The following is an 18,620-nucleotide window of genomic DNA, read 5'->3' as shown; positions in this document are numbered from 1 at the left end:
CGAATTTACCGTACGCTCTAAGATCCAGCAGAGAAGAGCGAGCCTAAGTGTCTCCGCAAACATAGAAATGACGCTATCAAAGTCATAGGAGCCCAACAATTACAGCAGCACACAGATATCGTACGTGTTGATCAGAAGTTCAAGGGAATAATCCTATACTTAGAAGATCAAGATTACGAGTAACCCACAAACCTGCCGCACTGTGATCGGATAACTTACTACGTTTAAGGTGGGCCCGGTCCGAGAACGACGAAATGGTACGTTGGCGATCAGTTATTGTTTGAGAAAATTTCAATTTGCACCCTTTAATTTACCTTTAAACAAAATATCTTCACATTTTATCATTTCATTAGACAAATTAGATACAACAATAACAACTAAGTATTATACCAGGACTGTAGTGGTAAGTGGCAGATGTATTCCCAAGTAATTAGGATTTAATTTTCACACAGGACGTATTTACGATGATTGAACTACTAGTGATGTTAGATTGTCAGATCAAGGGCGATCATGTTTTCTAAATTTACTTGGTAGGGAGAATGTGAGATCCGTCCATCCCGAAATTAGCTAGCTCACAAGAATTGAATACCGGATTAAAAAAAACTAAGGTCAATTATATGATATTTCTATGAGCTATATCCCTAATTATATTATAAGTTTTATTTAAATAAATTTTATCCTAGTTTAGTATTATTACTAATCAAATTTTTTTTATCTTTATCTTCCTACCTAATTAGTATATTTGTAATAATTTTATAAATTTTCTAAATACACATACCATTTTAAATGTATCTTTTAAAATTTTTCATCAATAGATACAATTCTAACTTTCTCACTAATTTTTATTTATTATTATATACATGCGTTGGACATCCAGCTTAATATTTTCATCTCTATAACTCTCATCAATAGTCCAGCATTCAACTTTATATAACAAGATGTTTAGCAACGTCCATTCATATCAAACTAAATACCTAATTACAACAAATATGAAATTTGCATGATTAATTCCTAAATAATATGTTTATTATATACAAACTGTTTATGCTCATCGAATGGAAGAATGGTGTATGGAATTAAGATTGTCTGAGGCTTCACAAATGGAGCTACAAAGGGTTTCTCACAAGCTGCTGCCGGACGAACCATAGCTGTCGTTCTTGTTGCTCGCCTCGATCTCTTGTGTCTGCTGGTTTTCACAACTCGAAGACAGTGGATTCCGGTTGTTTTCGCTGGTCCTCTGAGAGTACTCACTGCTCGCATTCTCTTGAGGTGCCAATGCCACCTTTCTAAACTTCTTCATGTTGTCGTTGTACTGGCCAGACTCGAGCTCCGAACTATTGTGAGCAGGGGTTGTTTGTTCATTTAGATCTTCGAGAACGACGTCTCCTTGCAAAGCTCGGACAATCTGATAGATTTACCATTTGATAGTGTTAGTAATGATCTTGTAGAAACAGTAAAAGCTTTTGTGATGTCGTAAATTGAAGGCAGTTACTACTCATTAGACTTTACACTAACAGAATACAAATTTTTGGACTTACCACTGAATAGGATTAGTAATAATCTAGTAGAAACAGCGATAAACTTCTCGATATTGTGAAGAATGAGGTGAAAAAATATATGATAGGCGACTATTATTAGACTTCAGAGAAACAGAACACACTCTTACTCTTATATTTACAACTTAGGAGGAATAGTATTATCGAGTAGAAACAGCAACAAACTTCTCAACATCACAAAGAATGAGATGAAAAAAACATTCAATAGTTGCTACACTTCAGAGAAACGAAATACACACTCTTATCGTGTAAAAACACCAGTAGTTGCTAGCTATTCAATCGACAAATCATAACAAATTCTTACCAAAAACGGAAAAGAAAAGAAGGCTAGACTTCAAATTCAAGAACAAATAATGCAAGCACATACAATTTTTTATGTTAAATGTCCCAGCTCGGCAAAGTTCAAAGAACTTCATGGAAAATTTTCATTGAGAGATGCATGAAGCAAAGAAACAACACCTGACTCATCTTTGGACGTCGCCGTGCTGAATGCTGCACACAAGCAGCAGCACAAGCAATCATGCAAGCCATCTCATTTGGATTAAAATAATTTCCTAGCTTTGGATCAATAAGGGAATCGTAATTGCCATCCTCAAGAGCTCGAGTGAGCAATGGTCTTGCCTGCAGGTATGAAAAAGTCAGCAGAAGCGATATCGTTATACACTTTAATATGGGGTAGGAAAAAGATTCGGCGTGAAGAACAAGTACCCATTCAACTAAACTATCATCCAAGAACTTAGATCGGGAAGAAACAAGAGGCTGGTGCCCGGTGATTAGCTCCAGGAGCATTACACCAAATGAAAAGACATCTGATTTATCAGTGAGTTTACCTGAAGATGCATATTCAGGAGCCAAATAACTGAAATAACGAAGAAGTTACAGGTTAATGTAGGATATAAAGGTCATGAGCAACTAAACTTTGTAGCGCGCATCACAGATTCAAAAGCTTGTATTTGTTATTATAATTTAGGAGAAATCTAAAAAGTGCTACATAATCTTCAACAGTTGGAAGTAAAGAGCAGAATGTGTTCAATAATCTGATGTAAGGATCCAGCTTTCAGTAAGATATGGCTATTAGATCAAACATGAGTATTGCAAAGACCGAACATGAATTAAAGGTGTGGAACTTTAACACACCCAAAGGTTCCCATAACCCTAGTAGAAACATGAGTATTGTTATCAGAAGCAAACTTAGCAAGCCCGAAATCTGCAACCTGCATAACCAGATACGAAAAGTGAGCATTCACTAAATGCCCTTTGGAGAAACAAACAAGAAGCTAGGGGTGTCAAAAATGAACCCGACCCGATGACCCAACCCGAGTCGACCCGAAAAAAATCGGGTTCGGGTTGGGCATTTTCGGGTTCGGGTCGGGTTCGGGTTGGAGGGTTGGAGAGTAAAAGAGTCTCGGGTTGGGTCGGGTTGGGTTCGGGTTGACCCGGGTTGACTTAAATATAGGGTTTTGTGGATTTTTTTGGGGTTAAATCAAATTTTATTTTAAAAATTTAGATGTTTTTATGTATATTAATATCATGTTTGTATGATAATGATGGAATATTGAGATAAAAGTGAAGAATTAAAGGAAAAATAGCCCAAAAAAATCGTTTTGAACCGGATTTTCGGGTTATATGGGTCGGGTTCGGGTTGATCGGGTTGGTCGGGTTCGGGTTCGGGTTGAGGTGTTTTGGGTTGAACTCGGGTTCGGGTCGGGTTCGGGTTGGGTTAAAAAAAAAAAAAAAAAAACTTAACCCGACCCAACCCGACCCGACCCACCCGAATTGACACCCCTACAAGAAGCTATCGAAAAACATACAATGCCAAATACATGAGGTCAATCAGTAGGGTTTATGTCGATAAGTAAACATGATAAGCTAGAATAGGTGCTTGCCTTAGGCTCGAACTTGTAGTCAATGAGAATATTGGATGCCTTTATATCACGGTGAATAATCTTAGGGTGACCTGAAGATCAAGAATTCTTCATCACGAGCAAAAGAAACAAATTCAGTGAGGAAAAGTTATGTGTGACTCACAGTCCTCATGCAAATATGCCAGCCCTTTTGCAGAACCTAATGCAATTTTCCAACGAGCAGGCCATTCCATAGTTGGTCGACCTTTCCCTGAAAAATATTCTACCTTTAGACGAAAAGACCTAGCGTCAAGATAGAAATTTAAATTAAAATGAACAAGTGCGAAACAAAATCAACTAGTGGTGGAAAAGTAGCATATTATTTATTGTCACATCTTAAGATTGTTCTAAAAAGGGAGTGCTACCACATGAAACTATGTCTCATCTTAAAAACAAAGTAGGGAATTACAATGATAAAAAAAACTAGGTCTATTATTGTATCAATAATAATATTCTTGTTGTTTGTGTCACCTGTAAAATTATGGAAATTTGTATTTTGAATTTGTTAAGCAAATCACTAAATCAAATTGTCAACATTAATAAAGTTAATAACATAGCAACCAGTAATCAATTTTTATAAGTAATAAACACTTCAATATCACCAATCCACTATTTCATGTAAGTAAAATTGGCAATCTGGAAAAATAAAACACTTGGAGTATTTGCTTTAACAAAGATTCCACTGTTTTATCGATTAGATTTTAAAATGGTTTATGCTACAAACGATGATACAGTAGTTGTACTCGAAACAATAGGATATGATTAAAAATTTGAAACTCCAGTGGCTTACCGTGCAGATGAAAATCCAGAGTATTGTTAGGAACATATTCATAAACAAGCAGCCTCTTGCCACCAGAGATGCAATATCCAACCAGTGAAACAAGATGCCTGTGATGAACCCGAGTTATTATCTCAACCTCAGCCTGGAATTCACGCTCACCCTGTCCACTTCCAATTTTCAACTGTTTAATTGCAACTTCCTTGCCATTGGCAAGTACTCCTCTGTGTACATAACCAAAACCACCTTGCCCAAGGAGATTTGCATCAGAGAAACCATCTGTTGCCATAGCCATCTCTTCATAAGTGAAGGTACATCTTGAGAAGCTTAGAGAAACATCAGGAGATGGAGATGCAAGTGGTATATCAGACCCAGAATAGTTGGACCCAGAACCTCCACTGCTGCCGATCTTATTCAGAGGTGGAGTCGGAAGAGGACCAGGTGAGTGTGGAGGGAGCAAAGAAACTGTTGGTGGAGGAGGAGGAGGTCGAGGAGGCACTTTGACACCATGATCTTGTAGAGATGAAGCATGGTTTTGTTTCTGCAAATATGCACCATACCAGTCATCTGAAAAACCAACACACTCAAACAGTTCAAGATCTTGATTGATACAAATTCCACAATGCAACTAAAAAGATACTCCAAAGCAATGACTAAACATTAATGACTACAGTTCTCCTCAACAAAAATAGTAAGAATGCCAATTATAGCTCCAGATATGCAACTGAATGAAGTTAGCACCTGTGAAATGTGAATCTTAGTTGCTGAAGTAGACAGAAATCGTTCGGCTCTTACATTAACTAACTTAATACCTTCAATAATACACATCCTCAATAAACTTTTCCACTGCTGTTATGCAACAACATGATGGAGGAAATTCTACACCACCCTATATTGCTCAGCTATGGCAAGTTTAATTGAGTCTCACGTGAGTTCAAGAATAAATCCTCCAAAACATAGAAATGACAGCTTAGAATGTTCATCAAGGATTCAAGATTCCTCCACCAAAGGAGGAGATAACAGATTTGTGGAATCAATGGTGAAACACGTTGATGCATTATACCTTCTGTATTTCTAATGCTTCACTGACTTGAAACATAACCTTTGGTAGTTATCCAAGAAACTTGTTACCCTCTCATCTAATTTTCTCTCCATGTCTCTGTCACAAGACTAGTAATAAGTTTGGTGAGGTTTCTCTATCTGATTTGGTTGACAATATACCAGAATCCATCAGCTGTTGCAAAATTCAAATTTAAAGTCATATGCATCAACCATTCTCACAAAAAGACAGCTTGGAATACATCTCGCAGTTGCTTAGGCCATAAGACTTAGACCGGACTTTTGTTCTATTCTGTTTATATATTTTCCTTTTTCACCAACAACTAGATCTCATGGATATGCACAAAAATTCTGAATTCCCAATGACGATCTGAATCTCCGTCTCTCACATAAAATTCTTAGTTTCATTGGACAACAATCTACCTACCAACTAACAAGTTATACATCATATGTACATATTCCCCTGTTTAAATGGTAAGGGAAACTACAGAGAAAGAAATTTTCTTACAGGAAAACCTAACAAAATAAAAAACAGTTCTAAAATAAAGATGATAGAAGATAGATTTATGGAAGAACAGTGAAGCAGAACCAATCTAGATTTCAGTGTTTTTCGCTTGAGATTATTCATCTATATGTAATGTTAGAATTTTAAAAAAAAAACAATTTTTTTCAGAAATTAGTGTCGAATTAACATGGTCGGACGTTTTCTTGCAGGAGTAGACGGAAGCGAACCTTCGTAGTAATGGGGCGGGTGGTGTGGGGACAGTAGCGGCGGCAGGCGCTTCTTTTTCCGACAATAAACGCATAGGAAGCTCAGAAGAAATAGGATAAGTACACCTCCAACCGCGACTCCGACCACGACCGGCGTCGGTACCGAGCTCGACGACGACTGCGGCGGTGGCGAGCGCGGAGACGGAGGAGGGTGCGGTCTCGGCGACGGAGGAGACGGAGTCACACGCGGCGATGGAGGCGAAGGAGATCGACCAGCTGGAGGAGGCGGATTCGAAGACGGCTGAGGAGGAGGGGCGGGCGGGCTGGAAGGCTGCGGGGAGGCCGCAGGCTGAGAATCGGGCGTGGTGGGGCTGGGGGGTGGAGAGGGCGACGCCGGAGGCGGAGAGGTGGGAATCGGAGACGCTGGATCAGGCGGTGCAGCCGCCGGCGAGGGGGAGGAGGCCGGCGGCGGCGAGGAGGAGGTGGACATGGGGCTGTGGCGCCTTCTCCTCGTCTTTAGTCTCGATGCCTCCTTTTTTTCTCGAGTGCATGCGATCACTTCCGACGCAGCGAAACAGAAATAAAAGTTAGCTCTCTGACTCCGTCCACAGTCCACCGTTGAAAAGTTGAATCGCCCTGGGAAGCTTTGCTTACATTGAGCAGATGATGTGAGATTCAACCTATTCTGTGTCTGGAAGATAACATCAGATCCTACCAACTCGAATAGGGCCCTCGTAGTCTACTCTGTTGAATTCATTTCGTCATAACATTAAGAACCGGCCGAACCATTCCGGTTCAATCCGAACCGAAAATAGGCAGCAAAAAAATCAATCCGATCTCATTTGTTTTAAAATTCCAATTCAACCCCATTTTTGGACTGTAATTATCGTAATATTTATGAACAAGATCTCCATTTTATAAGTTTTATGTATAGATTATTATTGTCTCTTCGGACGGTGCAGGTTAAGGTAGTGAGTATTGTAATATGAGATTTTGGAATCGAAATTTAATATATATGAGTATGTTGATCATCCATATTAATGGCTTGATGAGGATGTTAGGAATGATTAATTTTTAATAAATATAAAATATATGGTATTTGACCTCTTTTACAAAAAAAAAAAAAAACGACCACTGACCACTCACAGTCAGTGATATCATCTTTTCTTCCCATACATACAAAAAAGCAATATATTATTTTTTAAATATTATTTTATAAATGAAGTTTTGTTCGGTTTAGGAGTCCATCTATAAATTTTCTCGATGAACATTAATAATAATAATTATTATTACTAAAGTTGAAATCATATGCTTAGAAGTGAATTAGCTTCGAGGAGAAATGTTTGACAATTTTTGCAATTATGCGTGAAAGATTGGAATTTTTTTATTATTTCTTCAGTTTTAAGATGTTGAAAAAATAAGGCCCCTCCTTTGTTTGTTCGTGAAGAAATGAAGTCAACGCTCCATGCAAAACCGAAATAAACAAATAGAATATCAACTCAAAGAATTAAGTTGATATATAATATTTTAATATAATTATGTTTAGAGATCATAAATCTGAAATTCATACTAAACATATTATAACAACTATCCAATAACTTTTGCACATTATAATGACTACTAGATAACTTCTACACGTTGTAAAAATAACCTGATAATTTCTACGCCCCGATTAATTTTTTTGAAAAAAAAAGTTCTATGATTTATAAAATTTAAGATGCCCTTTTAATTTTTGTTCAAAAATTAAATCAAAATTATAAATTAATAACTGAATTAACCATATTAATGGTTAGGATGAAATGATAAGATTTTAGAAACATAGACCACTTTGATAGTTTTATTAATTTTTTTAAAATATTTTTTAAAATACTGAAATTCCTCTATTCCTAAATATTAAAATCTCTTTTATTCATAATAATCAACTAATTACAAATAGAGCTCACAATAAAAAGCATATCGACTTTTGATCATATTCCATATTTTACGATCTTCATCCCCTGTTCTTATCACAGTAAACAAAGTTACCGCGACTCACGTGCTCGTTGAACAATACGATATTCGGGTCTGATCGCATGTCAAAGATATCATTCATCGCCATAATGCTTAGGTCAACTCATTCATGTTTTGTTCAAACAAGTGTAGGTCCTTTTGATTCGCTTGATAGCGTTCCAGTATGATCTCCATTACTCGCAGATTGACAAGCTTCATTGTCGCTAGCATTTGCACTCGATGTCTGTATAGGCAAATCCATTTTGTTTGGGTTTATCTTGCTTCCGGAAATGGCAATGGCAATGTCGTTTGGGAAAAGGTCGCGAAGCACAAATGCGTGAACCATAGTCGAAGTTAGAAGAGATGCCACAGTTATGATGGATATGGCTGTGAGTGCAATTGATAAAATCCGAGTGAATATGTTTGTGACTTCGACCGAGTATCGAATTGTAGCAATAGAGGCACCCGTCATTGGAAAAGTGTACGCCCACCAAGCAAGTGAGAACCTAAATGATTGGTTGGGAATAAGAACAGTGGATCGAAAATTAAGAACAAAGTAGCGAAAACGACAACTAAGGTGGAGAGCGAGTAGTACCTAAAACCGCGAAAGAAGTTAATGCGAACAGCCTGCAAAGGTGAACAACAAGATATTAGATGGAAGCAAAAGTAGAAACTACAACTTATATTGTGTTTGCTTGACAGGAGTAGGAAAGAAAAGGTAAGAAAAGCTAGGATCACTAATTTCTCTTGTTTACTAGAAAATAGAGAGGAAGCAATTCATCGCTGCCTGATTTCTCTACCTCAAATTTCTCTCTAATCGGGCAGAAATAGATGTACATGAGTTTTGAGTATTTAATAAACACAAATGAGTAATTAACACTGCTTCTTTCTTTTCGATTCTAAGTAAACAAGAAGAAAGAACAGATTGAAAGTAAGATACTAAAATCCTTTTCTTTTCTCCTTCTGATTCTCCAAGTAAACACAACATAGGATAAAAATAAGTTGATGTGTGAGAGAGACTTACAAGAGAAGCATATAGGAAGAGTGCAATGAAGTAAGCAATCCTCGAACCAAATCCAAACTCCCCAGTTATTTTGGCCCATGCCATGCTAGCAACGCTAGGGGCTGCTACAAACAGAAAGAAAACCGGATGAAGATCCTTGGGTAGCGTTTCATTTGTTGGAAGCCTCTGGTAAAGAGTCACAAAGAGTACACAATAATGAGCCAGCCCGACTGCGAAGAAGAAGATAGGCCCTTCTTTAAGCCCCATAGAGGCACCAAGCAAAGCGCCTACAAAATTTCCCACGATCGATAGGTGGTTCGATGGATTTGCAACTTTTGATAACCTTCGTCGCCCTCCAGACATCCATTGGCCATATATTTTAAGCTCGAGTAGGAAAATTGGACCCATTAACACATACCAAAGAGCTGCATGAAGCTTGATACCAATTGAAGACGGTATACCAATGGCTAAGAAGAGACAAGATATCCATGGAGCAAAGAAGAAGTTAACTCGGATGGGATGATAGTACTCGCGACGGACAGCCTCAAAGTATAAAATGATCTTCAGAATATAGATAGATGAAATGATGCCTAGTAACGCAAGTGAAAGACACCACAGAACAAGGTTGACGGTCAGACCAAAATGAAGAAAACTTGTGGATGATGATGTAGCCAATGTCTTCCACAGGATAGCTTGGCTACTAACGCCAAGGCATATACCGAAGGAGGACACAGGAAAGCGGAGAAGAAAAGGCCACTTTTTATCTTCAGGAAGAACCAACACCTCTGACGCCTGCAAAATATCAATGGTATGCCACTCATCTAAGAATTGCATCGATGCAGATAAAATGTTACAGCTCCTAATCTTCTGTTCACAGTGACAAGTACAAAACATACCTTGAGCTTGTCAAGTTCAGGTCCTTCCAATGCATCAAAGAAGCGGTGTGCAGGCACAACCTCTCGTTTAGTATTCTTTGTCAAATTTTCTATCTCAGGTTCTGGTGGCTTACCGCGTAGGTTAGATATCTGCTTTTCAAATTTTCCAGACCAAGTCTTGAAAGAATCATATCGTTTGTCCTTAAATTTATTGTTCTCAGTTAGAACATCGGGAGTTGCTATAATGTAGGACCTTCCAACTGACATCGGTTGAGAGTGAAACTTGCCTTCCGTTTTTTGATGCACACAAGAGTTAGCAGTCACATGATTTTTTAGCTCGCCATACGAATGTTCTGCCCGAAACACTGTAGGTGATGAAGGCATGCTGATTGAAATGGAATGTGCATGAGAAAGCCCACCCGTTTGATCTTGTGAAGTCGGTAAGACCACACTATCCGGTCGTTCTTGTATGTCATCTACAATAACTTCTGGCACCTAAAATGTGTAAACAGCCAACAGAAATGTCTTTTAACTAGAATGAAAAAAGAATGGTTGAAATCAACTAACCACACTATCCGGTCATTCCTATTTGATGCTAACATAGATTGGTTACGCTGATTATTGGTAGATAGAAACTAGCAATCAAAAGAGTACATGACTTACTTCAAAATGTGCAGTGTCACTTCGAGGACTTGGAGTTGTATCAAACCCAGAAATCGAATTAGATGCAATGTACTTGAAAATAGATGGAAGCCTCTCAGAATCAGAACTCTCCTTTGTGGAGCTTAGGTTTTCTTTACCATCCATATAATCTTGAAACCTACACACAAAAGGGGGGCACCTATGAGTATCAGAAAAACAAAAGTCGGTGAACAAAGATCGCTAAAGTATACGAACATATATACATAAGCATGAATGAAGGCTATTTACAAAATTCAGTTACAACTTGAGAATGTTGCAAAAACACAGCATATAACACAAGCTGCTGGTAGTTACTTCTGTTCACAGTACTACAGATTCAGTTACCGCACTAATTACAAGTATTCTGAATTCATCTCCCACAGAGAAGTAAGAGCTAAATAAGCTGTTCCAGTTAGACTTTCCATTGCTCAAAGCCTCAAAATGATCTCACAACTGTTCATCTATAGAATGTAAATCCAAACTTGGGCAAAGGAATTAAAAGAGAAAGTTATGACAATAGATATGGAAGAAGTCCATTCTAACCAACTCTCGACAATGAAATTTGCACTCCGAGAGTTCAAAAAACACTTATTGCAATAATGTGTGTCCTTTTGTTGCTACTTCACTAACGAAAAACAAGTGAACTGCTGTTTCTTCACTAGCCAAATTATCTTCAGTGAAAATGGACAGTAGGGGTTAGGAAAAAAAATCTTCCTCAGAATTAATTGATCTTTTTTTTTTTTTTTATTTGATTGACCTAGTGTATGTAAGATTGCCAAACAATACAAGTAAGCCTGTCTAAAATCCAAGAGAATGAGATGATTGGATATGTTACAGAAAACAGCCATTAGCATTCTGTTTAGTCAAATATCTAACTCTCATGGATCAAAATGTATGTATAATTGACAAAAAAAATAATAATAATCTAACTAAGATTCTTTACATGCGATTTGCTCTATTCATCTAGTGGTAAGGGACAAACTAACTGCACTGATTCAGCCATTCAGGTAACTATGCATCAACAAAATCTAGCAAGTGAATGCCCTCCAAGAACTCTCATTATCAATAGCCATACTAGTCAAGAACAACGACTTTGAAAAGGATGGATCCTCCTGAACTGCAAAATGTGATTTTATATCGACGCATCGGAGGAGAAAACCTAATGCGAGAGCGAAGCGGAATCAGTATAGATACCTTCACTAGAAAAGGGATTCTTGTTCCTACTCTGAAAATGAACCTCCTACTATCTAATGGCGCCGAAGAGCGAACGGTTTCGCCGACGGGAAGCTTCCGCCGCGAGCGGAGGGGATCCTTCGCTCTTCGTGAAGAATGCAGACTGCCAGAGAGATTTTTTGCCACCGCGCTGCTCCATTGCTTTTTTTTTTTTTTTTTTTTGCGATGGAAACAGATCCCGTGAGATGCTTCGTTCCAGCGAAAAAAAAGGAGCGCCCAAATCTGGCGCTCGTCGTCGCGGGGATCCCCAGCTCGAAGGCCTCGATTGCAACACGGCGACAACGGAACGAGTCGAGAAACGCGCGATCGGCGCTACAGGGGACCACGAAACAGTCTGAAATCTGCGTTCGTTGACCGGTTTCATAAAACGAACGGTCCAGATTTCCAAAAATGGGCGTCGCACGGCCGAGATCTCTCGACGTGTCCATCTCGGCTGCCGCAAATCTGTCGTGCCAGCTGTGGCGATGATTCTGGCTGACCGCTGCGAAATTTTCAAGTAGCTCTTTAAAGTTATATTTATTTTCAAAATGTTCCTCAATTCACTCAAAACTCAAAACTCAAAAGGATGATTATGTTACAAAACTACTCGTAGAAATATTTTTAAAAATTATATATTTTGATAACGTGTTAATGATTAGGGGCGAAAAGATAAGAATTTGAAAAATATTAAGAATATTTTGATAATTTTAAAACTTGCAAGATATTCTTTTTAAAAAAAAAAAAAAAGAGAAAATATTATGGTTTTGTTCCATAAATATATATACTATTTTTTTCAATATAGTTTTTAGTGTTCTTTGCGAAATTACAACAAGGATTCAAACACGAAAATTCTAAGAAAGTGGGCAAATAGAAACTAAAGAAACAGAAGTGGTACTTAAGTTCTGTCCCTCAAATTAATTCCTTTTTTATTTCCAATCTGTATATTCTTTCTGAGATCAAATAATCAATCATTTACTATAAAAATTATGAAAAAAAAAACTTAAAATTTCAAGATGTTTTTTTATCTAAATTCTAGTCTCAAGAGAGTACAGTGGTAAAGGAAAAAAATTTCTAAAAACAGGTTAGGTTTTTCTTTTAAAAAAAAAAACTCTCTAAAATGATAGAAATATAGCACTGAACCATCATTTCATCTGCTGAAGAACAAATGAAAATAATAAAATTAATGAAACTGAGACATGAAATCCTACACAAGAGCCTTTCTAACTGAATATATACCTTTTTCAGTCAATAAAACCTACTTTTTCAAAAAAAAAAAATGAAAGCATAATAGAAAAAGATTGAAACAAAAACATTACTGAACTGAAAATAATGACTCACCAGAACTGCACTCAGAAACCCCTCCTATGCCCTCTTCTCCAGGAACAGGAATCAAATCTATCACTCCAAAGTATTTATACACCAGTGAACATGAATATTCAGGAGCAAATTAAATAAATATGATCTGAAGAAGAGATTGAGACAGATAAGATCATGCAGACATCTGAAATGACAGTTCAAGAACAGCATGCGTATATAATGATATGAACGCACTAACTTTTTGTAAAAATATTAAGCTGCTATTAGTTTGATGTGGCACAGGAAACTATTATATTAAGATATCTGAAACCTCAAATTATGCATGAATCACAGGGTCATAGAGTGGGTGCGTCCTAAACATTAATTAATAAATGAAGGCATAGTAGATGAACAAACACGCTAGATATAGCTGTGGCACACACAAGTAACAGCTGTCTCATCACTCTTGTTCTTCCCTATTATGAAGTATTTTTCCTTGTATACTTCATGATTCTATCTGTTCTGCTCAAAGAGGAGAGGCAAGAACTTGGTGTTGTCAGGGATCCTAAATTTGAAAGAAAAGCTCAGATTTACATTAGTCTAATCTTTTTTTGTGAAAGAATAGTTTGATACAATTTTGGAAACATTGATACACATCATGCTCCAGTATTGGAAGTTGCTTGTCCAGTGTTGATGCACAAATCTAACTGCCGTCTGAATTGCAACAGCAAACAAGCTTTGGACAAATTTATATATCTTTCCACACCTTGTTTGTATGACAGAACTGAATATGCGAGTCCATTTATTGATAGATCATGACTCGACCCTTCGTTCGATGGCAATTTCCTTTAGGTTATCTGTGGCCATCTTTGCAGTTACTGGTAAATCAACGAGCATGTGAGGAGGGGCAAAGTACATGTGCAGTGAGATCATGCAGATTATAATGCCCAAGAAAAGCTGCAAGATAAAGTCATAATATTATGTGAATGCTTGGGTGATTTGTTTCTTTTTTAGATCACATAATTACCTGCAAAGTAAGCTTGAGACCGAAAAGAAATATGGATAGGAGCATCGTGAGTAACATCGCCATGGAAGTTGAATACACCTGGAGGATGAGAAAATTCCAAGAATCATAAGCAGATTACAACTTGTTGCCAGTATAAGATGAACCAATGTTGATTGGTGTACAAGAAAGAGGTTGAGATTTTCTCCGGATAGGACACAGAAATATTAACATGAATATACGATTGGAATAACTTCCCAAATTATGGCACCCTGATTTGGAAGTTCTCAATGACCCTGCAGCTAAAACTCTTAAGTCGACTGATTGCAGATTTTTTTTAAAAAAAAAGTGTAGCAAGAAAGGGTAATAGATTTTCTCAATCAGAAAAACAAGATAAGTACCTAAAAAACAAAGTAAATCAGGAACATCACATCAAATATCATAATAATCCATAAAACCGTGTTATACTTTTGCAGTGCAGACGTTAAAATTCCTCATTTAAATTTCCCAATTATCAAAGGTCCTTAATCAATATGCCTACTTTATGCATGTCTCGATTTGGGCATTTAATTAATCACGTTAAAGTCATAGAAGAAAGGCAAAATACATACCTTTACAATATTGTCTGCATATTTCATCAACCATGAAACTAATAATCCAGAAGATCCTAGGTTCAATACAACTAGCCATGTTGTGACAGTGTATCCATTAAGAAGGCGTTGCCACCATGGTCCGTTCTCAAACTCAACTCTAAAATCATCAACTATAAGACGTGCCATGTTAAAGATCACACCAAACCTGACAATAAAACATTATGCATGACTTATTCCATGTATTTCCTGATTCTAGTTCTTACGAAAGTTGAGTAGCAAATGCAAATGCCCTCAAAAAAGCAGAAATCACAAAAGGGTATTTAAGGTGCATACGTATATAACTGGACATTCTGCCAGTAAAGGCTGTCATTGTTCTTCTTCATCAGGTATTCTGTGTAAACACCTGCTAGTGCAGAGAGACAGGCCGACAAGAGTCCCAACATGTAACCTTGTATAGGTGCTGAAAATAGTGAGTCACAAGATGCCTCTCCACAACCTTTCACCTGCATTGTGTTAGAAATTTTAGAAAAATAACTGCAATTACTTGGTAGTTTAGCAGGTTGCGGTACCAGAATCAGGTAGTGAGAACTTAATTCATTCATCATTCACCGAGTTGGACTTTCTAATGATGTTCTTTATCAAGAACATTTAACAACCAAAATCTGTAAACAGAAAATGCAATAACTCACAATATAATTCCAGCTAAATGTCACAGGACATGCATACAAATCAAATAATTGGCCACAAAATTTAAAAGAAAGCCATAAATATCAAAAGATTAGAGTTGAGACTAAGAGAGAAAACGTCAAAACCAAGGAAACAATAGATCACTAGAATGAAGAAACAACCTGGCTGGTAGTTGTTCCTATAGTTAGCAGAACAATTGCCATCCACTGAAGAGTAGTCAACTTTCTCTTCAAAAAAAACCTGCTCATCAAAAGGAAAGGAATTCATAGTTATAAGCCATCAATGCATAAGTAATAAATATAAACATAAGAAAGAGGATTGACCAGACACCTTAGAACAAGTGCATTCTCATTTCATGTGCAACAATACCTAATACATATACTACTACAAAGGACAAAACTAATAAGCAATGAAAATATTCATTTAAAGTATCAAGCCCTAATAAGTGAGCCACTTTTATTTCTCCAAATTAAGATTCTAGAAGCGCTAAGTTATTGTACATTAGGATGGGACACGATGCTGCAATTGAAATTGGATAGGGCACAATGCACAGCCTGGCCCAGTACCTGAATAAGATGCCAGTTGTGACAATTTTCAGATTGCCCATTATCTGATATGTCGATGGATCCACATAAGTCAAGGTGGCAAACTGGACATTGTTGTGAATGAGATATATAATAGAAGGAATTGGAAACAAACGGATGCTCTTCCATTCCATATTCATCCTTGGAGGTGAAGATGACTGGCTCTCCTTCCAAAGGAAAAAGCTAGACACCACGAGCTGATATTTGCAAGAAGACATATGGGTTAGAAAAGCGCCCTTATGACAATTTTCAAACATGGGAAGTTAAAATAGAAGGCCTGGAAGGATTGTACAGATCTACCTTGAAAACTTCTGCAAGAAATGGAATGGTAGCATAGTCATAACTGTACTTTCCATTGCTTTGGGATAGCGTAGTCAAAATTCCCTGGAATGCAAGCAGAGATTCTGGCAATTATTTCTTCTCTGCCATTAGTTATGTGGAGTTCTAAGTTTCTTAATACTGGTGTAATTTCATTAAAGTATGGCCAAAACATTTACAAACCCTAATAATGATGAAATCATGCATGATGCTCCCTATATACAAAAGTTCAAATACAAAAAATAAGCTTAAGAACCCAGAAATACGATTAAACTAAATTGTCGATTCTTTAAAGTTCAGAAAGACAACAATATGTATATCCATATTAATAATACATGGGTATTAAACTATAAAACAAGTATTGTGTTCATCAAAATACTTTACTAGCTATGATGAAGATGAGAATGAATAATCAATTTTCTAAGCAACTAGCGTGTGAGATTTGGAATAAATCAATATGACATAGGAATATAGAGTAAGAAACATTGAAGTAGAACAAGTACAGCAGCAATATGACACTATAGCACTCTTTAGCTAGTCTCTGAGCCAGGACAAATATAGTGGCAATATGGCACTCTGTAGCTATTCTCTGTGACGTGAACAACCATTTGGGAGGGGAACAACCTGTTAATATAAGCACACATTGACGCACCTCATTTGTTATGCGTAACTATTGGTGTGGAGCATTCTTGAGACACCCATCATAACACAAACATAGGAGTTTGGCACTAATAATATGCTGAAGAGGGACACGCTCATTCCATCCTAAAACGACAACATATGGGAGGGCAATGCCCTTCAACTGAAGCACACTGCCAAATACCATAGTCGGTTATGTTGCATGGATTCATCTTGTACTCAGTCGAGCCATCTAAATTAGCTTTCGAACAAACTCCATCATTATGGCATCCTCTGATTAGGCATTTCATGGATAGCCCTTCATTTTTCAAAGCGAAATGCTTAAGAAGGATATATTTCATATTTTCCTATATGGTTGATTGCTAAACTAGTGTGCATAAAGAGACTATTTTCATGAATGCGTTTAAAAGTGAAAGACACTTTAGACATCCTATGATCTACACAGAGAAAAGCACAAGACTTTACTGAAAATTGTTCACTAAAAATGGAAGCAAGTCCCTCTAAGATGTCATGATCAACAAAAAAACACTCAGCGTCACTGAGCCTCGAAACATTCCATTTGCTAAAAGAAAGGAAAAAAAAGTAGACATCAGCGCAACTGTTACGGAGTCTTCATTCCCAGATCTCCGAAGCCCAATTACCACTTGCAAGCAACTTCATTGTCTCCTTGTGCGAAGGTTGACACTGATTGTTGCCAACAACAGCAAAAAGTGTGCCAAATTTTCCAATACCAAACCAAAAGAGAGAAAAACGAAACCAAGTAAAACAATTTCAGCATTTTAAATCTCACTGCATAATAGAACATCGCACAATCAATCACGAAATAAATCCACTAAAATCTTTTTTCCGCATCGTACACAAACAACCATGTCAATCTTTCTTCAGTAACTTACAGTGTAAACCTACGAAACGAGCAAGAAAATCAAAGAGATCAAGAGATCGGAGGAGGAGAAGGAAGCGGAGATTCGAATTTGAGGTTGCCGAAGATCTAACCTGTGAACTCGTTAGGAGAGTGAGAAGAGCCGCAACGAAATACCAGCGCATCACCGCCTCTCCTTGCTTCCCCTCTTCCTCTTGAAAAAAAAAACATTCCGTAACAAGAGAAGAAGAAGATTTAAGCGTGTAAACATATAACGTGTTACGAATGATGGCCGTTTTAAAGAGAATATAACGGGTCAAAACTTCGGGGTTGCGGCTGATCCGGCCAGCGAACTCTGAGCCCGGTTTCATCTGGCGACCGGTATTAGCCGGTACCTGTTGTGACTTTACGAACCGTTTAATTGAAATGAGTATATATACAAATTCATTGTAATTGACTTAATACGGTTTATGTTAAAAATAATTTATATATTTAAATAAAGAGTATTATTTATAATTAAGAAGTGTTGACTAAAATTCATTCAATTTTAAATAAATGAGTTATTAAAGATACGTTTTTAAATTTATATCTTTAAATATTTATCTTTTATTTCTAATGTGTATCTATTTTTTTAAATACTATGTAAAATTTTATTTGTGAAATATATGCTCTTGACAAATTTAGTATTTCTTCATGTTTATTGAATATACAAAATTTAATTAAATAAATAAGTCTAAAAAAAATCTCAAACTAAAAAATAATTTTATTTATGAATTTATATTGAAATAAAGCTTATGAATCATGCATAAAACTTTAATCAAATTTATAAATAAATAAATAAATAAAAACTTTAAATGAACAATAAAAAATCAT

At 36.9% G+C, this 18,620-nt stretch overlaps 3 protein-coding genes across 5 annotated transcripts; all 3 read right to left on the bottom strand.

Moving 5' to 3' along the window:
* Window positions 1–909: 909 nt before the first annotated feature.
* On the bottom strand, window positions 910–6,653 carry LOC122013387 (proline-rich receptor-like protein kinase PERK1). The gene is made up of 8 exons (XM_042569647.1): window positions 6,030–6,653; window positions 4,251–4,805; window positions 3,585–3,671; window positions 3,443–3,513; window positions 2,694–2,770; window positions 2,265–2,415; window positions 2,016–2,177; window positions 910–1,405 (listed from the first exon to the last, which is right to left on the bottom strand). Exons 1-8 carry the CDS (start codon window positions 6,496–6,498, stop codon window positions 1,121–1,123), a joined length of 1,857 nt encoding a protein of 618 aa, XP_042425581.1. The 5' UTR covers window positions 6,499–6,653; the 3' UTR covers window positions 910–1,120.
* A 1,237-nt stretch (window positions 6,654–7,890) lies between these two features.
* LOC122013388 (S-type anion channel SLAH2-like) lies at window positions 7,891–13,283 on the bottom strand. Of its 2 annotated transcripts, XM_042569649.1 has the most exons (7): window positions 13,107–13,283; window positions 11,751–12,270; window positions 10,539–10,695; window positions 9,897–10,370; window positions 9,022–9,792; window positions 8,593–8,624; window positions 7,891–8,503 (listed from the first exon to the last, which is right to left on the bottom strand). In XM_042569649.1, the coding sequence occupies exons 3-7, from the start codon at window positions 10,680–10,682 to the stop codon at window positions 8,137–8,139; spliced, it is 1,788 nt and encodes a 595-aa protein (XP_042425583.1). In that variant the 5' UTR covers window positions 10,683–10,695; window positions 11,751–12,270; window positions 13,107–13,283; the 3' UTR covers window positions 7,891–8,136. The 2 variants fall into 2 exon arrangements, with proteins under 2 accessions (XP_042425583.1, XP_042425584.1); XM_042569650.1 differs by lacking the exon at window positions 11,751–12,270 and having other exon boundaries at window positions 7,898–8,503.
* A 137-nt stretch (window positions 13,284–13,420) lies between these two features.
* On the bottom strand, window positions 13,421–17,980 carry LOC122013389 (CMP-sialic acid transporter 1-like). 2 transcript variants are annotated; one of them, XM_042569651.1, is made up of 8 exons: window positions 17,882–17,980; window positions 16,232–16,315; window positions 15,914–16,128; window positions 15,509–15,587; window positions 14,994–15,163; window positions 14,679–14,865; window positions 14,092–14,169; window positions 13,421–14,021 (listed from the first exon to the last, which is right to left on the bottom strand). In XM_042569651.1, the coding sequence occupies exons 1-8, from the start codon at window positions 17,930–17,932 to the stop codon at window positions 13,878–13,880; spliced, it is 1,008 nt and encodes a 335-aa protein (XP_042425585.1). In that variant the 5' UTR covers window positions 17,933–17,980; the 3' UTR covers window positions 13,421–13,877. The 2 variants fall into 2 exon arrangements, with proteins under 2 accessions (XP_042425585.1, XP_042425586.1); XM_042569652.1 differs by having other exon boundaries at window positions 13,654–14,021; window positions 16,232–16,353; window positions 17,882–17,964.
* Window positions 17,981–18,620: the final 640 nt, after the last annotated feature.

The sequence above is a fragment of the Zingiber officinale genome, chromosome 8B, assembly GCF_018446385.1.
Source record: "Zingiber officinale cultivar Zhangliang chromosome 8B, Zo_v1.1, whole genome shotgun sequence".
Classification (NCBI taxonomy): Eukaryota; Viridiplantae; Streptophyta; class Magnoliopsida; order Zingiberales; family Zingiberaceae; genus Zingiber; species Zingiber officinale.
Note: the sequence above shows the minus strand (reverse complement) of the source record. Positions and strands in the feature narration are given on the sequence as shown.